Source organism: Alexandromys fortis, unplaced genomic scaffold (assembly GCF_014885135.2).
Source record: "Alexandromys fortis isolate MF-2015 unplaced genomic scaffold, M_Fortis_MF-2015_v1.1 scaffold_394, whole genome shotgun sequence".
NCBI classification, from domain to species: domain Eukaryota; kingdom Metazoa; phylum Chordata; class Mammalia; order Rodentia; family Cricetidae; genus Alexandromys; species Alexandromys fortis.
The window spans coordinates 308,181-326,109 of record NW_026068271.1 but is presented as its reverse complement, the minus strand read 5'-3'; the positions used below and the strand labels follow the sequence as shown (position 1 = coordinate 326,109).

General features: G+C 49.8%; 2 protein-coding genes across 7 annotated transcripts in view; both read right to left on the bottom strand.

The window, feature by feature from the left end:
- Positions 1–71: 71 nt before the first annotated feature.
- Ccdc97 (coiled-coil domain containing 97) lies at positions 72–6,676 on the bottom strand. Its single transcript, XM_050132027.1, has 4 exons — positions 6,494–6,676; positions 1,622–2,074; positions 595–864; positions 72–354 (listed from the first exon to the last, which is right to left on the bottom strand). The coding sequence occupies exons 1-4, from the start codon at positions 6,555–6,557 to the stop codon at positions 119–121; spliced, it is 1,023 nt and encodes a 340-aa protein (XP_049987984.1). The 5' UTR covers positions 6,558–6,676; the 3' UTR covers positions 72–118.
- A 2,259-nt stretch (positions 6,677–8,935) lies between these two features.
- The window catches only part of Hnrnpul1 (heterogeneous nuclear ribonucleoprotein U like 1), a 35,328-nt gene continuing 26,334 nt past the window's right edge, over positions 8,936–17,929 (bottom strand). For all 6 annotated transcript variants that reach the window (XM_050132024.1, XM_050132025.1, XM_050132021.1 and 3 more), the window contains exons 11-15: positions 14,819–14,987; positions 13,986–14,279; positions 12,501–12,790; positions 10,247–10,438; positions 8,936–9,790 (exon numbers count right to left, since the gene is read on the bottom strand). In XM_050132024.1, coding sequence (XP_049987981.1) covers positions 9,674–9,790; positions 10,247–10,438; positions 12,501–12,790; positions 13,986–14,279; positions 14,819–14,987 — 1,062 coding nt within the window. In that variant the 3' untranslated portion in view covers positions 8,936–9,673. The remainder of the gene's footprint in view (positions 9,791–10,246; positions 10,439–12,500; positions 12,791–13,985; positions 14,280–14,818; positions 14,988–17,929) is intronic.

Here is a 17,929-nt window from a genome sequence, read left to right as displayed (position 1 = left end):
GAGAGAGAGAGAGAGAGAGAGAGAGAGAGAGAGAGAGAGAGAGAGAGAGAGAGAGGGCTAGCCGGAGACCCTAGCCATCAACTCTTGTTTATCTGACACCTCTGAGTGACTGACATCACTAGGACTCATGGTGGGGAGCTCTAGTCCCACTAAGGGAGGGCCTGTGAGGATAGACAGGGACCTGCTTGTGGCCCAGGGCCATGGGGGCTGGGAATGGGAGGCACCTGTAGTCAAAGCCCCCATCTTTGCCATCCAGGAATCGCTGGTGCATACGGCTGGTGAACTCCTCCCTCAGGATCAGCCTCTCTTCTGAGTCGGGCACCCAGGACTCCGAGTCCTTGTCTGATCTCTGGTCTGTAGAGATACCCAAGACAGTTATCTGAAGGCGTCTGACAAGCTACCGTCCTATGTCCAGCCCCATGCCTGCTCTCCTGGGGTGTACAGTGGATAAAATGGATATGCAGTGGTCAGGAGGAAATGGCAGGGCAGAGGGTGAGGCCAGACATCGTGTCTATTCTCACAGATTAGGGCCCAGCCAGGTACCACAACATGGGGAACAGGCCTGGGGCAGGGTGCCCTGCTGTCGGCCTTCACCTTCCTCATCACTGTCCTCTTCCTCCTCAAAGCAGGCATCCTCCTCTTCTTGCTGCCGGAGCAGCTTCTGCTGCAGCTCTCGTTCCTGGTAGGACTGGAAGAGCAGGTCAGAGAGTGGGTAGGCAGGCATGCTGGGGGAGCCGGTCCTGGGGACCTGGGGGGCCGGTGTGCGGGCACTGAGCTCTTCTTGCGTGAGGTACTGTCCTATGTACTGCTCATACAGCAGCGGGGCCCGGAACCGCATCTGCTCATCGCTGAAGTACTCGCCTCCTGTGCACAAGAGGCGGGGTTAGGGGTGAGCACACATGTCCAGGCATGTATGTGTGTGAACTGCTTAGGAGATGTTTACATTTGTCTGCGATCAAGGTACATGATAAAGTCACTCTCAGGTGACTGAGGTCCAGAGGGGCACTGAATATACAGCCTGACTGAGCATGTTTATGTACCCAGGCCTGAGCCACTCTAGACCAGGCTGGCACCAAACTCAGAGATCCTCCTGCCTCTGCCTCCTGAGTGTTGGGGCATGAACCGCTACACCAGGCTCTTCTCCCTTCATGCTTTTCACCTGTGTTTTGTTCATGGTGGCCGTGTATACCCAAGGCCATACGGATATCCCTCCTTGGTTTCCAACAGTGCTTTTTGTGCACAGTGTGACAATGGGAACGCCCAGTCCTTGAGGACCCCTGATATCACAGTGCTCTGTTTGGTGTCCTCAGCCATCTAAGATGCCACTTCTGCCAACACTTGAAAGGCTGAGGCAGGAGGAATTTGGGTTCAAAGACAGCCTGGGTGAGTGAGACTTCTGTCAAACAAATGTGACCCTGTCATCTACTGAATTCTGGTCCTATCCGCTCATCTTTCTCTCCCTTACTTCATTGTGGGTCTGTGTCTCCGTTCTCTTTGTCTCAAAACTTAACTCCATGGATTTCTTGGGGTTCCTACACTTGGGTCTTGTCTCGCTCACTCAGCCTCAGTCTCCCTTTCCTCCCCACCTCTGTCCCCCCCCCCATCCACCATCCCCCAACACCTTGGATGAGCTTTCGCAGGGCAGCATAACGTCGGTTACGCAGGCGGGTGCGTAGGGTTCGGGGTCGGGCAGTGCCTTGCCGGGCCACCTCGGCACAGTAGAAGTCAGCACGGTGGTCCCCACGCAGGTGGCCGAAGCAGACCAGGTGCTCTTCCCGGAGGCCGGTGCGGAAGCGCTCCAGGAACACCAGTGGCTTCTCGTGATAGAGTTGGCTCAGGATGGCCACCTTCTCATGCTCTGTCAGGTCAGGCTCACCCTGCTGTTGGCTGCACACAGGCAGGTGGCTGGCGGCGATGGCCTGCAGCATGGCACTCACGGCCGGACTCTCAGCCTGGGAGGTGTCACCATCGGGGACTCCTGGTATACTCTCCTTTGCCTCCTTGTTCTGGGGTTCAGATGGAACAGGAGCCTGGCTCAGCTCCCCCCAGTGCACACATCTGGGCTCCACACAGTCTGCAAGTCAAGGGGCGTCTTTAGTTAAAGGCTAAGAGGGCATCGGGAAGGGATTAGGTAGGAAGTGGTTGGGTGTTGGCACACACAGTTCGTAGTCATCGTGCGCCCCTGGCATCCTGGGGAATGTGTTAGGCCCTGGACAGAGCATGGTAAGAGGTCCCATAGTGATGTGGCACAGTCAATGCCCTAATTAATTAACAGAAACATGGAGTATGTAGAAAAGCCAAAACATACAAGCCTGGCACAGTAGCACACGCCTTTAGTCCCAGCACCTTTAATCTCAGAGGGAAGTGGAGCTCTGTGAGTTCAAGGCCAGCTAGGACTATACAGCGAGAAAAATGAAAACAAACCAACAATAAAAATCCAAAACATCACTGATGGTGACGAGAGAGCATGCAAGAGAGAACCCCAAGAAGACAGGAGGAATGTGGGGGCGGCTCAACATTCAATGGAGGGTAACAAAGCTTGCCAGGAAGTGACATCTGGAGAGACGGCTCAGCTGTTAAAGAGGAGCACTGGCTGCTCTTCCAGACAACCAGGCTCAGTTCCCACCACCCACATGGCGGCTCACAATTGTAACTCCAGTGCTAGAGGATGCGGCATCTTCTCCTGGCCTCCTCGGCAATATATGCTTGTGGTGTGCAGACATAAATGTGGACAAAACAACCAACACATACGAGATAAAACTAAGCAAGTTTTTTTTTTTTTTTTTTTTTTTTTTTTTAATCTGAGTAAAAACCTGAAGTGCTGAGAGACTGACCTCTGTATTTTTTGGGATAAAAACTTTTCAGTAGGGAGCAGCAGCACAGGTCCTGAGGCCTGACCTACCGAGCTGCTGGTTGCCTGGGCCATCACATTAGGTTACAGCCACTGACTTGGTCAATGACTGTTGGTTTGAATAGGAATGGCCCCCATAGCTCCTACATTTGAATGCTGGGCCATTAGGGAGGGGCAGATTGTAAGGACTTGAAGGGTCAGGAGGTGTGGTCTTGTTGGAGGAAGTGTGTTACTGGGGTAGGCTTTGAGGTTCCAAAAGCCAGTGCCAAGCCCAGAGTTTCTCAGTCAACGGATGAAGATGTGACCCTGAGCTACTGTGCCAGCACCTGCCGGCATCCCACCATGCTCCCCGCCATGATGATAATGGACCAAATCTCTGAAACTGTGAGGCCCAATTAAATGCTTTCCTTTATAAGAGTTGCTGTAGTCATGGTGTCTATTTTGTTTTTTATTGCTGTGAACAGACACCATGACCACAGCAACTCCTACAAAGAAAACATTTAATTGAGGTGGCTCACTTACAGTCCACTATCATCATGGTGGGGAGCAGCGCAGCGTGCAGGCAGACATGATGCTGGAGCCAACAGTGCTGCATCTTACAGGCAACAGGAAGTCGACTGATTGTCACACTGAGCAAAGCTTGAGAAAAAGACCTCACTGCCCACCCCCACAGTGACACACTTCCTCCAACAAGGCCACACTCCTAATAGTGCCACTTCCTTTGGGGCCATTTTCTTTCAAGCCACCAGTTGTCTCTTCACAGCAACAGAATAGTGACAGGACAGTGACCTACATCCTTATTCACTTCCCCTTAGGTATTCCCACATCCCCTAACCGTTCATTCCCAAGTAAAGCCCTGAACCAGTATGGAGGACCCCTATAGCGCTCCCCCTGCAGGGGGCGGGGCAGCCAGTCTGATATGGGAGGTCCTGATCAAAGATGATCTAGGCAAAGAACAGGAAAGACAGGCACCGGGCAAAGCCAGTGGAAGCAGGAAGGAACTTCAGCAAGTTTTAGAAAAGCAAAGATGGGAGAATTACATGCCATTTTTAGATAACTGACTGGGATGGGGGGAGGGCGGACTCAGACTGTAAAGTACAGTGGGTTTCAGCCATTGAAGCAAGAGAGGCTGGGGCCTTGCAGTTCAAGGAGGGTCAGATGCTTAAATGGACAAGCCATGGGACTGCAGGGCTGGGAGGGTTAGGGGTAGGTCCAAGGCTTTAGCCTAGGGGACAAACTACTCCCAGGGACAGAAGCAGGAAGCAGATTGGGCTAGGGAAGCAGCCATGGGTATGGGAGACATTTGAGAGGCTGTATCTAAGAGAATGCTGGGACATAGGCCTCCCGGATCCCCCAGAGAGGTACAGTGCTGGAGACACAGCTGTACACATATACAGAGCCAGGCAGAGAGAAACGACACATGGGTGAGGGGAGTGTGTGCAGACAAACCACAAAGCAGATGACACTGGACATATGGGCAGAGGGCATGCCTGTAAAAGCTAAAAACTAGGTCTTCCAAAGACAGACACATCTTAACCACTGAAACTTTTAACGCGTGTGGGGGTCTCCACAAACATAATTATATTAAGGCTCTTAAAAACTGAGACATTAGCTGGGCGGTGGTGGTGCACGCCTTTAATCCCAGCACTCGGGAGGCAGAGGCAGGTGGATCTCTGTGAGTTCGAGGCCAGCCTGATGTACAAGAGCTAGTTCCAGGACAGGTTCCAAAGCTACACAGAGAAACCTTGTTTCAGAAAACAATAAAACCCACAGAAAGCAAAAACAAACAAACAGAAAACCTGAGAGATTATTCTGAGTTAAATGTCCTAAATGCAATAAGAGACTGAGGGAGGTGTGGAAAGATGGCTCAGTGGTTAAGGGCACCGGCTGCTCTTCCAGGGGACCCAGGTTTGATTCCCAGCATCCACAAAGCAGCTCATAATCATGTGTAACTCCAGTTCCAGGGGATCTGACACCCTCTTGGCCTCTGTGGATACTATGCACAGACATGCATATAGGCCAAACCCCCATACACATAAAATAATAAAAACAAGAAAGACAGAGGAAGATCAGACACACACAGGTGCTATGACGGTGGAGGCAGACATCAGAGTGCTATGGGCACAAGCCAGCAAGTGCCGGTGCCATCTCTAACTGGAAGAGACGAGGAACAGCCTAGAGCCTGTGAAGGAGCCAGGCCTTGTAGCCTGATTAGTTCTGTCTGGTAATACTAAGTCTAGAGTTCATTTCTGCTCACTTTAAACACCCATTTTTGGGTCATCCAGTACAGCAGTTGTGAGAAATAACACAAAGGGCTAAGAAGGAGCAGCCTGAGAAGCAGGGAGGAGCCAGAGCATGCTATCTCATAAAGCAAACTTGCCAGTACTGACTCCTGTAAACAGTCCAGATGCTGGACTGGGTGGCACTCACCTGTAGCCCACTAGGGAGGCTGAAAGAGAACAATTCATGAGTTTGAGACCAGGCTGGACTACATGGTGGGTTCTAGGTAAGCCTAGGTTACAAAGCAAAACCCCATCTCAAACAAACTAAAGGCAAGTTGCTATAGAAAAAGATAGCAATCAAAATGTAACAAAACAACAAAACCCAAAGAACTAGATGGAGTAGCCATGTTCAACTGCACGTGCGAGGACGCCATTGGGGATCCTAACTGAACAGGTACAGAGTAAAGGTTGGGCTATAGTGGGTGATGGGTAAAGAAAATGATGAGCAGTGTGTATGACTCTGGAGAAGGCAGGCATTTGGGAGGCTGTTGTGGAACATTATTTGAAGATGTGCTACATTCATTCGTGCTATGAAATATTTGTTTAATGATGCAAAGATGCATTGCATTTTTTTTTAAAGATTTACTTATTTATGCTGGGGGGGGTGGCTCCCCGCCTTTAATCTCAGCACTCGGGAGGCAGAGGCAGGTGGATCTCTGTGAGTTCAAGGCCAGCCTGGTCTACAAAAGCTAGTTCCAGGACAGGAACCAAAAAGAGCTGCGGAGAAACCCTGTCTCGAAAATCCAAAAAAGAAAGAAAAGAAAAGAAAAAAGCATTTTAAAGACAGGTGTGGTAGCGCCGGGCTGTAACCCTAGCACTTTGGAGGCCGAGACAGGAGGAAGGCAAGTTGCTCTAGAAAAAGACTGACACGCACACTCAGGCAGTACTTGTGGGAATTCAGCAGAGCAGTAAAAGGCATTGCAGGCGCGAGGGAGAAAAGACTTGAGGCAGAACGGACTGCAGACTTTGGGGACAAGGGAGTTAGAATGCAATGAGCGCTGTGGGTCTTACATAAGTCAGTTTGCATGGGACAAGAGCTAGCTTGGGGTACAGAAAAGCTCAGGCTGGCACAGGAAAGAGGTATCTTAAGAAAGGTTGGCCTGAGACTAGAAGAATTTGCAGTGAAGAAGTTTATATTTGCTTGAGGCTTTGGCATGGGAAGAAATGGGTTAGCTTGGGACACTGAAAGGAATTCTAAGAAAATGGAGGGAACTGTCCACCTGCCACAAGGCAATAATCTGACCAAGTGCTGAAAATGCCGGGAGGCTGAGGTTACACTTCCTAGACAGTCTACCGGAACCGTTTCCAGGTCACACCGCAAGAGCCCCCTCCCGACGCCTGTGCCTGGTCAGTGCCTCACCAACATCGGACTTCTCCGTCACCGCCCCGGCTGCCACGGCCTCCATCCCAAGTCTTCGACTCATTAAACCGCCGCAGCGGGGTCAGGAAGCCAGCACGGACCTTAAGCAGTCGTAGCCATTTCCGGCTATGGAAGCGTCACTGACCGACTGCTTAAGCTGCACCCAGGCACTAAAGTTCCGGGTCAAAGGTGGCCCGCCTCTCTGCGCATGCGTGGCCCCGTCCCCCAGCAACCAGGTATGAAAAGGGCGCTAGGCCGAATGAATCTTTAGCGTTCGCAAATTTGAAAACCATCGGGTACTGTATGTCATTTGATCGCTGCCGTAACTCCAGGCCCTCACGTAGTTAATGTTTACAATGGTTGTTGCGTGAGCACCCTCCAGGACCTGGAGACTCGACTATGCTTCTTAATTTAAAAATAATGCATGCATAAGTGATCAGAGGACAATTTATGGGAGTGGGTTCCAGGGACAGAACTCAGTCAAGACTGCCAGCAAGCTTTTTGTTTATATTTCGAGACAGGGTTTCTCTATGTATGCCTCCTGAGTGCTGGAATTAAAGGCGTACAGCACCACCCGGCTACCCAGCAAGCATCTTTGACCGCTGAGCCATCTCACCCACCTCCGTGATTTGACTTCCTTCTGTCATCACATTCAGCCTGTGGCTGGCTGGCATGTGATGAAGTCAGGGAAAGGACCTTTGTGTTTCTAAACAAGGAGGAAACCTGCAGGTGTGAGGGCTGTGGGAAGTGGAGGGACCTGCCCACCACAGGGTAGGTGGGAGGCGTGTAGGTAGAGATACAGACCCCAGATAAGAGCTGAAGGGATAAAAAAAAAAAAGTTAAGTATTTGGGGCAGTTTGGCTGGCATGGGTAGTACTAGATGTTGGAATGGCTTACTATGGTCAAGGCATACAGTACTCAGGAGGCAGAGGCCGGGAAATCATTTAAGGTTTGAGCCAGCCTGATCATTAGTGAGTTCCAGGCCTCCCAGGGCTACACAGCTAGACCTTGTCTCAAGAAAATAAGAGGGTGAGTGAGGCCATGGTCCTCAGTGCCAGGTCAGGCAGGGCTTCCTAGCTCTAACAAACGGTTGGAGCCTATAGGGTTTGAGGAAGGGAACCAAGGAAAGGAACTGGTGAGCACGGTGAGGAAGCTGGTGATTAATTCAGAAACCGTGGAAGAGGAAGAACTAGATTGCATCCCCCAGCGTGGTGAGTACTCAGCTGCATTATCAGTAGTGGTCAGCAGAGGGCACTGCTGCTCAGCACTCGCCTGCCAAGAGCAGGACTTGTCAGACTAGAGACAGTAGGACCCACCCCTCCTTGCCTTCTCCTAGACCAAGCTGACAAGTGCCTTTTAAGCACAGACATGGTCCCTCCTCAGGCCCTCCAACTTAGCCTCCCTCCTGATGTTTGGTCCTGTTGGTGCACTGTGAACAATATGCATTAGCCCTTACTTTTGGAGACAGGGTCTAAGCTGTCCAGGGAATTAAGTTACATAACTGCAAACCTCAAGGGAACTCGGATGCATGTCCCTAGCTCTTCTGGTAAGTTGTGCCCCTTCACACAAGGTTCCCCAGTTCCTCCAAGGGAGCAGGGCTGAGTTGTGTACACCATGTCGATGTGAATCACACAGCCTGCACAGGAAGCTAGGAGGCTGCACAATGAAGCAGGTGGGCTACAGTCATGTTGCATTTTCTTCTCCAGAGAGCCATCTTTCTATCACTCCAGGGTCTGTCTCTGTCTCTCTCTCTCTAAACCCTTGGGGCTGTCACTAGTTACAAATATGTATCCCCTAGAGGGGGAACCTCAAGAACAGGGACTAGAACTATCTCTGCAGTTGCTCAAGGTCCCTAGCGCTATCCAGGATGGCAACAGCAGGCAGTCAATGCATATAGGGGAGGCAGTACAAGCCCCAAGAGCAGCACCCTGGCCAGGCTCAAGGGATGTGGGTGGGCAACAAACCTAGGGATGGCTCCAAACCAGACTGGTCTCTTCCCTACAGGTCCCACCTGTCTGTCCCCTGTCCGAAGAACATGTGGGTGGCGAGGTAGAGAACCATTTTGTTTAAATGAATGAGTGAAGCGCTCCCCTTTGAAAGCCTCCCATCCCAATTAAAGGCCAACTGCAGCCAACACGTCAGGGTGTCAACCCTGCTTCCTTCCTGATAGGAGGTGCCATGTCATTTATTGAATAAGGTAAAACAAAACAGGGTAAAACATTTCTTAATAAGTGCAGTTTGTTAAAATCCGATTAAAACATATGGGTAAAGAAGGTGAGAATAATCAAAGGGACCACTGTAAAACTTTGGAGGTCTGGCACCTGGAAGAGCAATGGAGGAGGTGGTTTAACTTTAGGGTTAAAGGGAAGCCGGCCCCACCCCCACCTTCCCTTCACCCTCTCACCCACTTAAGCCCACCAGAAACTACCAAGACTCCTGGAGTAAAAGGTTTCAAGTTCAATAGTCACACTCTCTCCAAATACAAAAAGCAGTTACAATCCAACAGAACACAGACACTTGTGTGCAAAGTTATGGGGAACTGAGACATCATACAAAAAGTTAGGTAAAGGTGATTTTGTTTGTTTCGAGGGCGTGGCTCTTCCTCGGTTACCTGAACTCAGCAAAGAAATAGTTATTTGATGAAGTATCAATGGCTGACCCACAGTAAAAACAGACAAATTCTAAAAATTAAAAAAAAAAGCATAATTACCAAAAAATATGTCACTGCTTCCTTCCTCTCTACATTTTGCTTCTTAAACTTTTTTTTTTTATTAAAGTTTTTGATTTTTTTTTTTTAAATCCTGAAAAGTAGACAGTAAAACAGCTCCTGGAAGAATTTACAACCAACTGCATGAGTCTGGGAAGCCAAGGGGCTAAAGCAGGGTGGGGAGGGGCAGATGGTCAGGATCTTCCCAAGTCACTGTGGCCTCGCTGGGTAATCAAAGGAGAGGCTTCTGTAGTCAAAAAGGCAGGGAGAGGAGAAGGTAGAGGGGACAAAGATAAAAGAAAAAAATCACTGTTCCTGTCTGAAGGGAGAGGCCCTCTGGAAGATGTGGGCTAGAGGGAGGCAAGCCCTGGGATAACTCTGTCCCCAGCACCACAGGACTCAGAGGGGTGGAAGGGCCAAGGCAGGCGCTAGTAGAAGCAGCTGGCATGGGCCTCTGGAGGCTCCAGCACCTGCTACTGTGTGCTTGTGCCCCCCTGTGTGCTGCCCGAGTATCCTCCATAGTCATAGTTCCCGTAGTACGGCGGCCACTGGCTCTGGTTCTGATAGTACTGGCTCCACTGCTGGGCATACTGGGGAGAGAGCAAGAATACCAGGTTATCTCCCACCACTCCAGACTGTCCCTTCGCTCCTCTCATGGCCCACCCTCCACACATGAGCCCTTTGACAGAAAGCAAAGTGCTTTGGATATAAGTGTTGAGTTGATGTCACATAAACAATCAGGGAATGCAGGCGTGGTCTCCTGGCTGTCCTTTGCAGATGTGGTGGCCCCAGCACCAACTTGGATTAGCATTTGGCACCCCTGGCCATGGTGCCAAAGCCGGACTCAGCTGAGTCAGGTCAGCTTCCTGTACTAGGGGCCAGTGGCTACACACCAGTTAGTAGCCAGCAAAGACCAGTTTACCAAAGGCCCTTGAACACTAGCTTGAGGCAAAGCAGCTACCCATATTTCAGGAATAGGCAGAAAATCATGTCTGAATACAAGAGTGCTCCCAGAAGCCTCACTGGGAGGTCCATCTTGTACTTACCTGCTGATACTGGTTATAGCTGGGCTGAGGGTAGGTCTGGGCAGTGGGGGGTGGTGGTGGGGTGTAGGGGGCAGGATTGTAGGGGCCATAGCTCCCATAGTTGTAGGCAGGTGGTGGCGGAGGCGGAGGCGGTGGGGCTGTGTAGCCCTGGGTGTAGCCTCCTTGGTTGTAGGGTGGCTGGCTGTAACTAGGCTGAGTAGAGAAAGAGACAAAAGTTCCATGAGAGACAGCACACACAGGTACCGAGGCAGCTTCCCCGACAGAGGCAACTGTGCTAATGTGCCAGGATGGTCTGGGAAGCAGCAGATCCTAGACCTGAGCTCTGAGACCCAAGGGCAGCAAGACATGTGGCACTCTAAAATTGCTTCAGTCTACAGTAACATCTCAGCACAGCCACTGTGCGCTGGCCTGTCGGAGACCTTCAACAAGCTTGTGTGCACAAAGCGCTAGGCACTCAGTGCTGAATGGTGGCAGTGGACTCCATGAGGTTTGCGAGAAGAGCAGTAGTGACAAGTTATCAAGAGTGGGGCAGTTTGAATGTAATTAATTCTACCCAATAATCTTACAGGAAGTGGCACTATTGAGAGGTGTGACTTGCTAGCAGTAGGTATGGTCTTGTTGGTGGAAGTGTGTCACTGTGGGGGAGGGCTTTAAGGTTTCCTTTGCTCAGGATACCAGCCCAGTATAACAGTCTACTTCCTGTTGCCGGCAAGATATAGCACCCTCATCTTCTCCAGCACCACGTCTGCCTGCACACTGCCATGTTCCCCACCAAGATGATAATGGACTGAATATTTTAAACAGTAAGCTGCCACTTCAATTAAATGTTTCCTTATAAGAGTTACTGCGAGCCGGGCGGTGGTGGCACACGCCTTTAATCCCAGCACTCGGGAGGCAGAGGCAGGCGGATCTCTGGGAGTTCGAGGCCAGCCTGGTCTACAAGAGCTAGTTCCGGGACAGGAACCAAAAGCTATGGAGAAACCCTGTCTCGAAAAATCCAAAAAAAAAAAAAAGAGTTGCTGCGGTCATGGTCTTTTCACAGCAACAGAATCCCTAAGACGAAGAACTTCTCAGGTACAGGATGGATGGATCATTAATTCATTCAGTCTCCTTAGCAAGTCTGGCATCCTTTCCATTAGCTCTATCATACAGAGTTGGGGCTGGAGAGATGATGGCTCAGTGGTTAAGAACAGCGGGTGTTCTTGTCGATGACCCAGGTTTGGTTTCCAGTACCCACACAGTGACTCACAATTACCTGTAACTCAGGTTTCAAGGAACCAAACATTCTTTTCTATCCTCCGTATACACAGCACACTTGCGGTGTACATATATGTATGTACACACACACACACACAAGCAAACACTCAGGTATATACAACTAACTAAAATAATAGTTAATTGTTTTTGTTTTCTGAGACAAGGTTTCTCTATATAACAGTTCTGGCTGTCCTAGAACTTACTCTGTAGACCAGGTAGGCCTCAAACTCAGTCCTGGGATTAAAGGCCTGTGCCACGCTGCCTGGCATAATAAATCTTAAAAAGTAAATCTCAGTGAGGTTGTTGGGCCAAGGTTAATTTAAAATGACTAGCCCAGGTATGCCCAGTCCTAGAGCTTCAATTAAGCTGTAGGAGTGATCACATCACAGGACCTTCTTAAGTGAGTTCTAGTCATGTTTCTGGTCCTTTATGGGGAACACAAAGACCAGAGGGGTCAAGTATCTGTCCAAGAGCACAAAGCCAGGCTCATGGGAGGCTAGGCTTTGAATTTAGTCTTGCCAAACTCTTAGGAATGGCTAGATGGCATCTAGGAAGCAATCATTTGTCTCCTGGCAGCTGCTACCAGCTACTCCCTGGCATGTAAAATGTCCTCATGAAACGGCTGTGAAATAAAAGAGACTGCTCTGGTTCACAAAAGAGCCCAAACACCGGCTTTCTAAGAACTGGAACAGGACCTGGAACTGCTCAGAGACAAGGTTCTCAACCATCTTGGGCCCCTGGCCTCCCATGATGGACAAGAGGTGACTTCACTGAGTGTTTTCTTACAGATCCAGTGAGGCCTGTGACATGACCTTGCTCATGGGAGCCAATGCTTGCAGCTACCTCCTGTGCTGGTGTGTGTGTATGCGTGCATGTCTAGTGAGTAGCTGCAAAAAAAAAAGGGGGGGGGCAGGCTGCAGGGAAGAGTGTAGACCTGTGGCAGGCCTGCCCCATATCTACACAAGTGATGTGTACAAATACACACACATAACCTCACCTGTGGAGGGCTGTAGCTGCTCACTGTGGGGGTGCTGGTATTGGCACTAGAGCCAGGGATGTTGCTGTTTTTGTTGTAGCTGCTGGCCCCTGGGGGGTTCCGAGCAGGGCTGTAGCTGGGTGGTGGTGGCGGCTGCTGTGGTGGTGGTTGTGGTGGCGGTGGCTGCTGTGGTGGTGGCTGTTGCTGGGGAGCCCGGTTATAGCTGCCTCGGTTGTTGGAGTTGTTGTTATCCCGGTTGTTATTACCCCAGCGGTTTTGGTTGTAGCCACCGCCTCCTCTGCGGTTGAAACCTGCATTGAAAAATCACATGTAAGGGCTGGAGACGTGGCTGAGTGGATAAGAGCATTGACTTCTTCGAGAGGACCCAATTCCCAGCACCCACACATCAGCTCACAGCTGTCTTTAACTCCAAAATCTGATATCCTCACACAGACATACATGTGGGCAAAACGCTAGTGTACATAAAATACATTTTTTAAAAAAGGAAGAAAAAAATCACATGTAATAAGAGGCCTCAGCATGGCTATGCCCAAGGTTGAGCTCAATAAAGCAAGCAAATACAGGTGACCCATTTGAGCTTGCGCCAAGCCTTGGCACACTTCTTGTCCTTTCCCTGACACAACACCTAGAGTCATTTGCAGACAGGTCTCTATCTTGCACTGGACTGTAGCCGACAAGGCAGATTATTTTGGGTGTGTCCAACTCTAACACAGCTGTTCAGCAAACTGGAAAGGATGTTTAGGAAGATGCTACACAAGCCAGATGTAGTCCTAATAGAAGTCCTCAACAGGTTGGGCCAAGTGGCCTCTCCTGAACCTTTGTACAACTGTTTTTTTTTTTTTTTTGGGACCTGAACCCCCAAACACACACAAAAAAACAGGCTTAGTAGGGCCTTCCTGAGGTACTCCCTTGTATACAAGAAGGTTAACTTGGGGTCTGAAGTAGGGTCTAGGACATGCTTGCTTTTTTTGTGTGTTTGTTTCAAAGACACATTTTATTTTATGTGTATGTGCCATATGTGGCTGGTACACACAGAGGTCAGAAGAGGGGAATGGGTACCTGGAGCTGGAGTTATAGGCAGTTGTGAGCAGCTCAATGTGGTTGCTGAGAAGCACACTTGAGCCCCCTGGAAACTGCTGGGTCATCTCTGCAGTCCCATGTTTGTTAACTTAGGATCACACTTTATATCAGACACCACACTACTTATTCTTTATCTGTTTTTAAACCAAAAATCAGTCCTAATATTTGTCCTTTGTCAGATCTAGAGACGGAACCCAAGATCCCTCAGAGGAGCATATGGTCAGACAGGTAAGACCAACAAAGAGATAGCACTGTTGTGTGCAAATGGGCCAAGGGCTTCAGAAGCAGTGTGGTTGGGAGGCTGGGCAGTGGAAAGGTTCCTGAGATTATAGAATACTGACTCCTGACAGCCCTCCCCCAAAGCCTGGCCTTGGGATGAAAGGCTGATGGAAGTAAATGGCTCACCTCCTCGGTAGTTGCCTCCTCCACTACCACCTCCACCGCCACCTCCTCCCCGGTTCTGAAAGCCTCCTCGGTTGCCTCCAGGGGGACCTCGGTTGTCGTAACGCTGGAAGCCTCCGCCACCCCCACGGCCTCGGAAGCCACCACCTCTGTTGTCAAAGCGCTTTTCTGGGGGTGGGCCGGCCTTGCGCCCTTCCTCATTGTACTGCCTCACCAGCTTGTCTGCTTCCTCTCGCTGGAGCTCGATAAATAGAACCTCATCCAGAAAGTCCCCAACGTCGGGCAAAGTGAAGTTGGCTAGGAGGAAGTAAACGGGGAGCAGGTCAGCACCTTCTGACACCTGGCCCTCCTCACCCTCTGCTAGAGCAGGAAGGCTAAAGGAATGCAGTAGTCAACAGATGGGTTACGATGAGACCCCCCCCAATTGTTTGGTGTGAACACTGGCAGGGGATAACCTAGACTCTTTTTCTCTCCCTTTACCAGAGAAGGACTTTGGGTTTCTCCAGTCTCACCTAAGGGAGCCGAGGTGGCAAGTGCAGCCATATCCCTTTCTCCCACTGTGGAGCAAACTGGTGGTTGCCAGAAGCGGGAGATGGTGCAGGCCTTTTAGCTTGGGCTCTACATATACTTTCCCTCATGACAGCCATCCCCATCTATCCGGAAAGCTCTTCCCCAGACTGAGACCAGGAGCCTGTTCCCTCATATGTGGGTGGTGGGAGAGACAAAACAGAAACAAAGAGACCACAGAGGGAATTGTCAGGAGCTGGGGGGGTAGCTATGGTGGTGCCCATAAAGAGGCCCTTCTCTTGAGATGTCAGGAGCCACTTGTTTCCTACCTTTCATTTCTAAGACCGCATGATCTGGGACATCTTTCCCTTCTTCGTCAGTTCTCTTTATTGTGCGGTCTTTTAGGTCCTCATCAGTTGGACAGATTACAATAGCTTTCCGCTGGAAGCCTTCAAATGGTCTCATTTTCCGTCTCTGGGCTGACCCATAAACGTTTGTCTAAGGGTAGGTAAGAGGTGACAAATGGGATCTTCAGAGCCATCTCTGCTATAGGGCAGTGCCGAGAAAGGTGTGCTAGGGACCTTCCCAGCTGAGACTCAGGAAACAGACCCATGTCCCAAATGAACTGACTTAGAAAACACAAAGAGGTTGACTCCTAATAGTGGGGCTTTCCTTGTTGATACTACTCATTACCAGCACTGCAGGTCACAAATTCTTCCCCTGTTCTCAAAGGGTTATGTGCTTGCGGTAAAATATTCACCATACGAGGTACAAAGCTTAAGGGAAAAACCTCTCCAACCACTCAACATTGGTCATGCTTCCCAGAGATAACACTGGATTTCGAATATATACTTGTAGAACTACTTTTATTTGCTTAATAGGAACAGGCATTCCACTGCATTCTTCTGAATTCATAATCCTCCTGCCTCAGCCTGCATGCCAAGATTACATTACAGTTTGAAACTTTTGTTGTTGTTGTTGTTTTTTGGTTTTGTGAGACAAAGTCTAGCATGTAGCCCTGGTTGTCCTGGAACTCATTATGTAGACCAGGCCAGCCTTGAACTCACAAGAGATCCACCTGTCTTTGCCTCCCAAGTGCTAGGATTAAAGGTGTGCATCACCATGCCGTCCAGTGTTTTTTCCTTTCTACAGTTCATCAATGGAAAGAACATAACCCACCAGTCTTTCTGACACTGTGTAAACTGTTACCCTCAACACCTTAAATCTTCTCCTCTGGTCCTCTCAACCATTGGTCTTACCCACAAATCTACCCAAGAAGACCGACAGAGTGACAGTCTGTGCTTTTCCAAGGTGCAGCTGGCTCCTGGGCAGACACTGGCAGAATGCATGCAGTGACTGAGAGCAGCAATAACAACATCCAGTGACCAACACCTGCCATGTGCCAGTCAATCCCTCTGCCAGGCTGGGAAAGATGAACAGAGAGCATGACAAAGTCTGAGTGGCAGCTATCAGGCAGGAAAAGCCTCAAAGAGAGGTATGACTTGGCAGAGCCTGGCCCTTTGTCAGACCTTCAGCCTGCTACTTTGTAAAATCATTGGCTGTGGATTTACTCCATTTCTGGCTCTGTAAGGGCAAACAGTATGAAAACCTCACGCTCACTATTGTGAAGAGAGAATAAGTTTATGTCAACAGATATGCGCCACCACTGATAACAGTCATCATTGGGTGGGGTGCTGTGGATATTTTTACCATGATGCTGACTTGAAACAACCCAGACCAAAGGGCAAGGGTAAGCTGTAGTGGTCTCCCAAGTAGAAAAACAGTGAGGCAGACAGAAAGAGCACAGGCTTTGGAGAAGCTGCGTGACAAAATCTTAGCTGTGTCATTTAGAATTTGTGAGTCTGTAGACAAGTCCCTTAATTAGCCTGAGCTTCAAACTACATCTGAGATGAGGATCACATGGCCCTCCTGCTGGCTCTGCAAAGGATTTGCAGATGCGAAATTCTGTGGCATGTGGCAGGGAAGGAAGTCAGCGCACAGGATGGATCTCAACTCAATGCCAATGGGCCCAGCGAGAGGCTTCCCAATGCAAACACCTGGATAAACTCAACCCGAGGATGAGATGGTACACGGGATCTTTTTTCAGGATGGCAGAGGTTGGGGTGCCATGACAGAGTAGTGGCAGATCCAAGCTGTGGGTGCAGCTGCTCCGGTCCTAAACCAATGAGCTCCCTGGACCAACCTACATGCCTGGCTGAACAATCTTCCCTACTCCCAGAACTTCCTGAAAGCACAGTGATGGATGGAAGGCAGACACCTACATACTGTGGCCTTGAGTCAGAAATGATTTCAAGACACAGGTTATAGTTACAGGGGTAAAAGTAGGTCCTTGCTATTGTACTCCTTTTCAGTACCTACACTAAATGTGAAACATTTGGCTTCTTTCAGCAAAACTATTAAGTTTCCTCCTGACTCAAAAGCCAAAATGGGTGGTGGGCATCAGGGCGAATATGGCCCAGAATATTTGCTGGTGCCCACAAGTGATCCTGCTCTTATTCCTGTGACCTGGGAAGGCAAAGAAAAACATATTCTGGAGGTCCGTGATGGCACACTTGCCCTGTCAAAGTTCCAAAGGGACAAAAGTAACCCTGACGAAAGAGCCAATCTCTGTAGCTTATAATATAGGAGATAAGGGCAGAGTAGACTGTACCCACAAGTGGCTGACCTTTGTCTGGGATGAGGTGTGACTCTAAGGCATCTCCTTGGGCACTCAAGTACTGAGGATCCTGTTCTGGACTAGGTTTAAGAGCCTATCTCTCTTGCTGCTTCCTGGGCTTTGGGAAGGGAAGAGGAGCCACACAAAGCTCAGCTTTCCTGGAGGAAAGGGATGAAGTTCTGGTGGCTGTTACCAAAGCAAACAATGAGGTCAGAGCCCTGCACTCTCTGGTCTCTGGGGGGCTCTGTGGTGTTGCTAGGAGACAAGAATAACAGCAAAGTCAGCTTTTCCAGGCCGAATTCATTACCCAGCTCCTGCTCCTCCAGTTCCACAATGCTGGAGGATGTCAGCTAGCTCCAAAAGAGCAGCCAGAGCAGACTAACTAACCTCGGCAAATGGGCAGAAGGGAGATGGGGTTCTGAGTCAGGGTGTTTGGTTAGTTCTGATGTGGAAGGGTCTCAGGACACAGCAGATATAGCTGGTGACTTCTACTGATATTCTGAGTTCTTTCAAAGGCCCACTGTCTGATCTGTCTGCTCTTTGTCATAGCCAACAGGGTCAGTCTGGCAGCAGCAGAAGCATGGCTGGGTTCCAGAGGATTACGTTTGGCAAGAAAGCTTGTTTTGGGTTGAGTGAGGTGAATCCCAGTGGACGGAAGTGTACACACATAGGAAGAGGATTGATGTAATTGCCAGGAATGGAGCAGGCTTGAAGCTCTAGGGACAGTGGGGGTGGAGGAAAGAAACATCCCTTCAGTGCCTGC

Excerpts from the sequence above, each read along its gene's own strand:
- Ccdc97 (XM_050132027.1), bottom strand. The coding sequence starts at position 6,557 with ATGAGTCGAAGACTTGGGATGGAGGCCGTGGCAGCCGGGGCGGTGACG. Across the intron at positions 2,075-6,493 it reads GACGGAGAAGTCCGATGTTG|ACTGTGTGGAGCCCAGATGT; the intron begins GTGAGGCACTGA and ends CTTGACTTGCAG. Across the intron at positions 865-1,621 it reads CCTGCGAAAGCTCATCCAAG|GAGGCGAGTACTTCAGCGAT; the intron begins GTGTTGGGGGAT and ends TCTTGTGCACAG.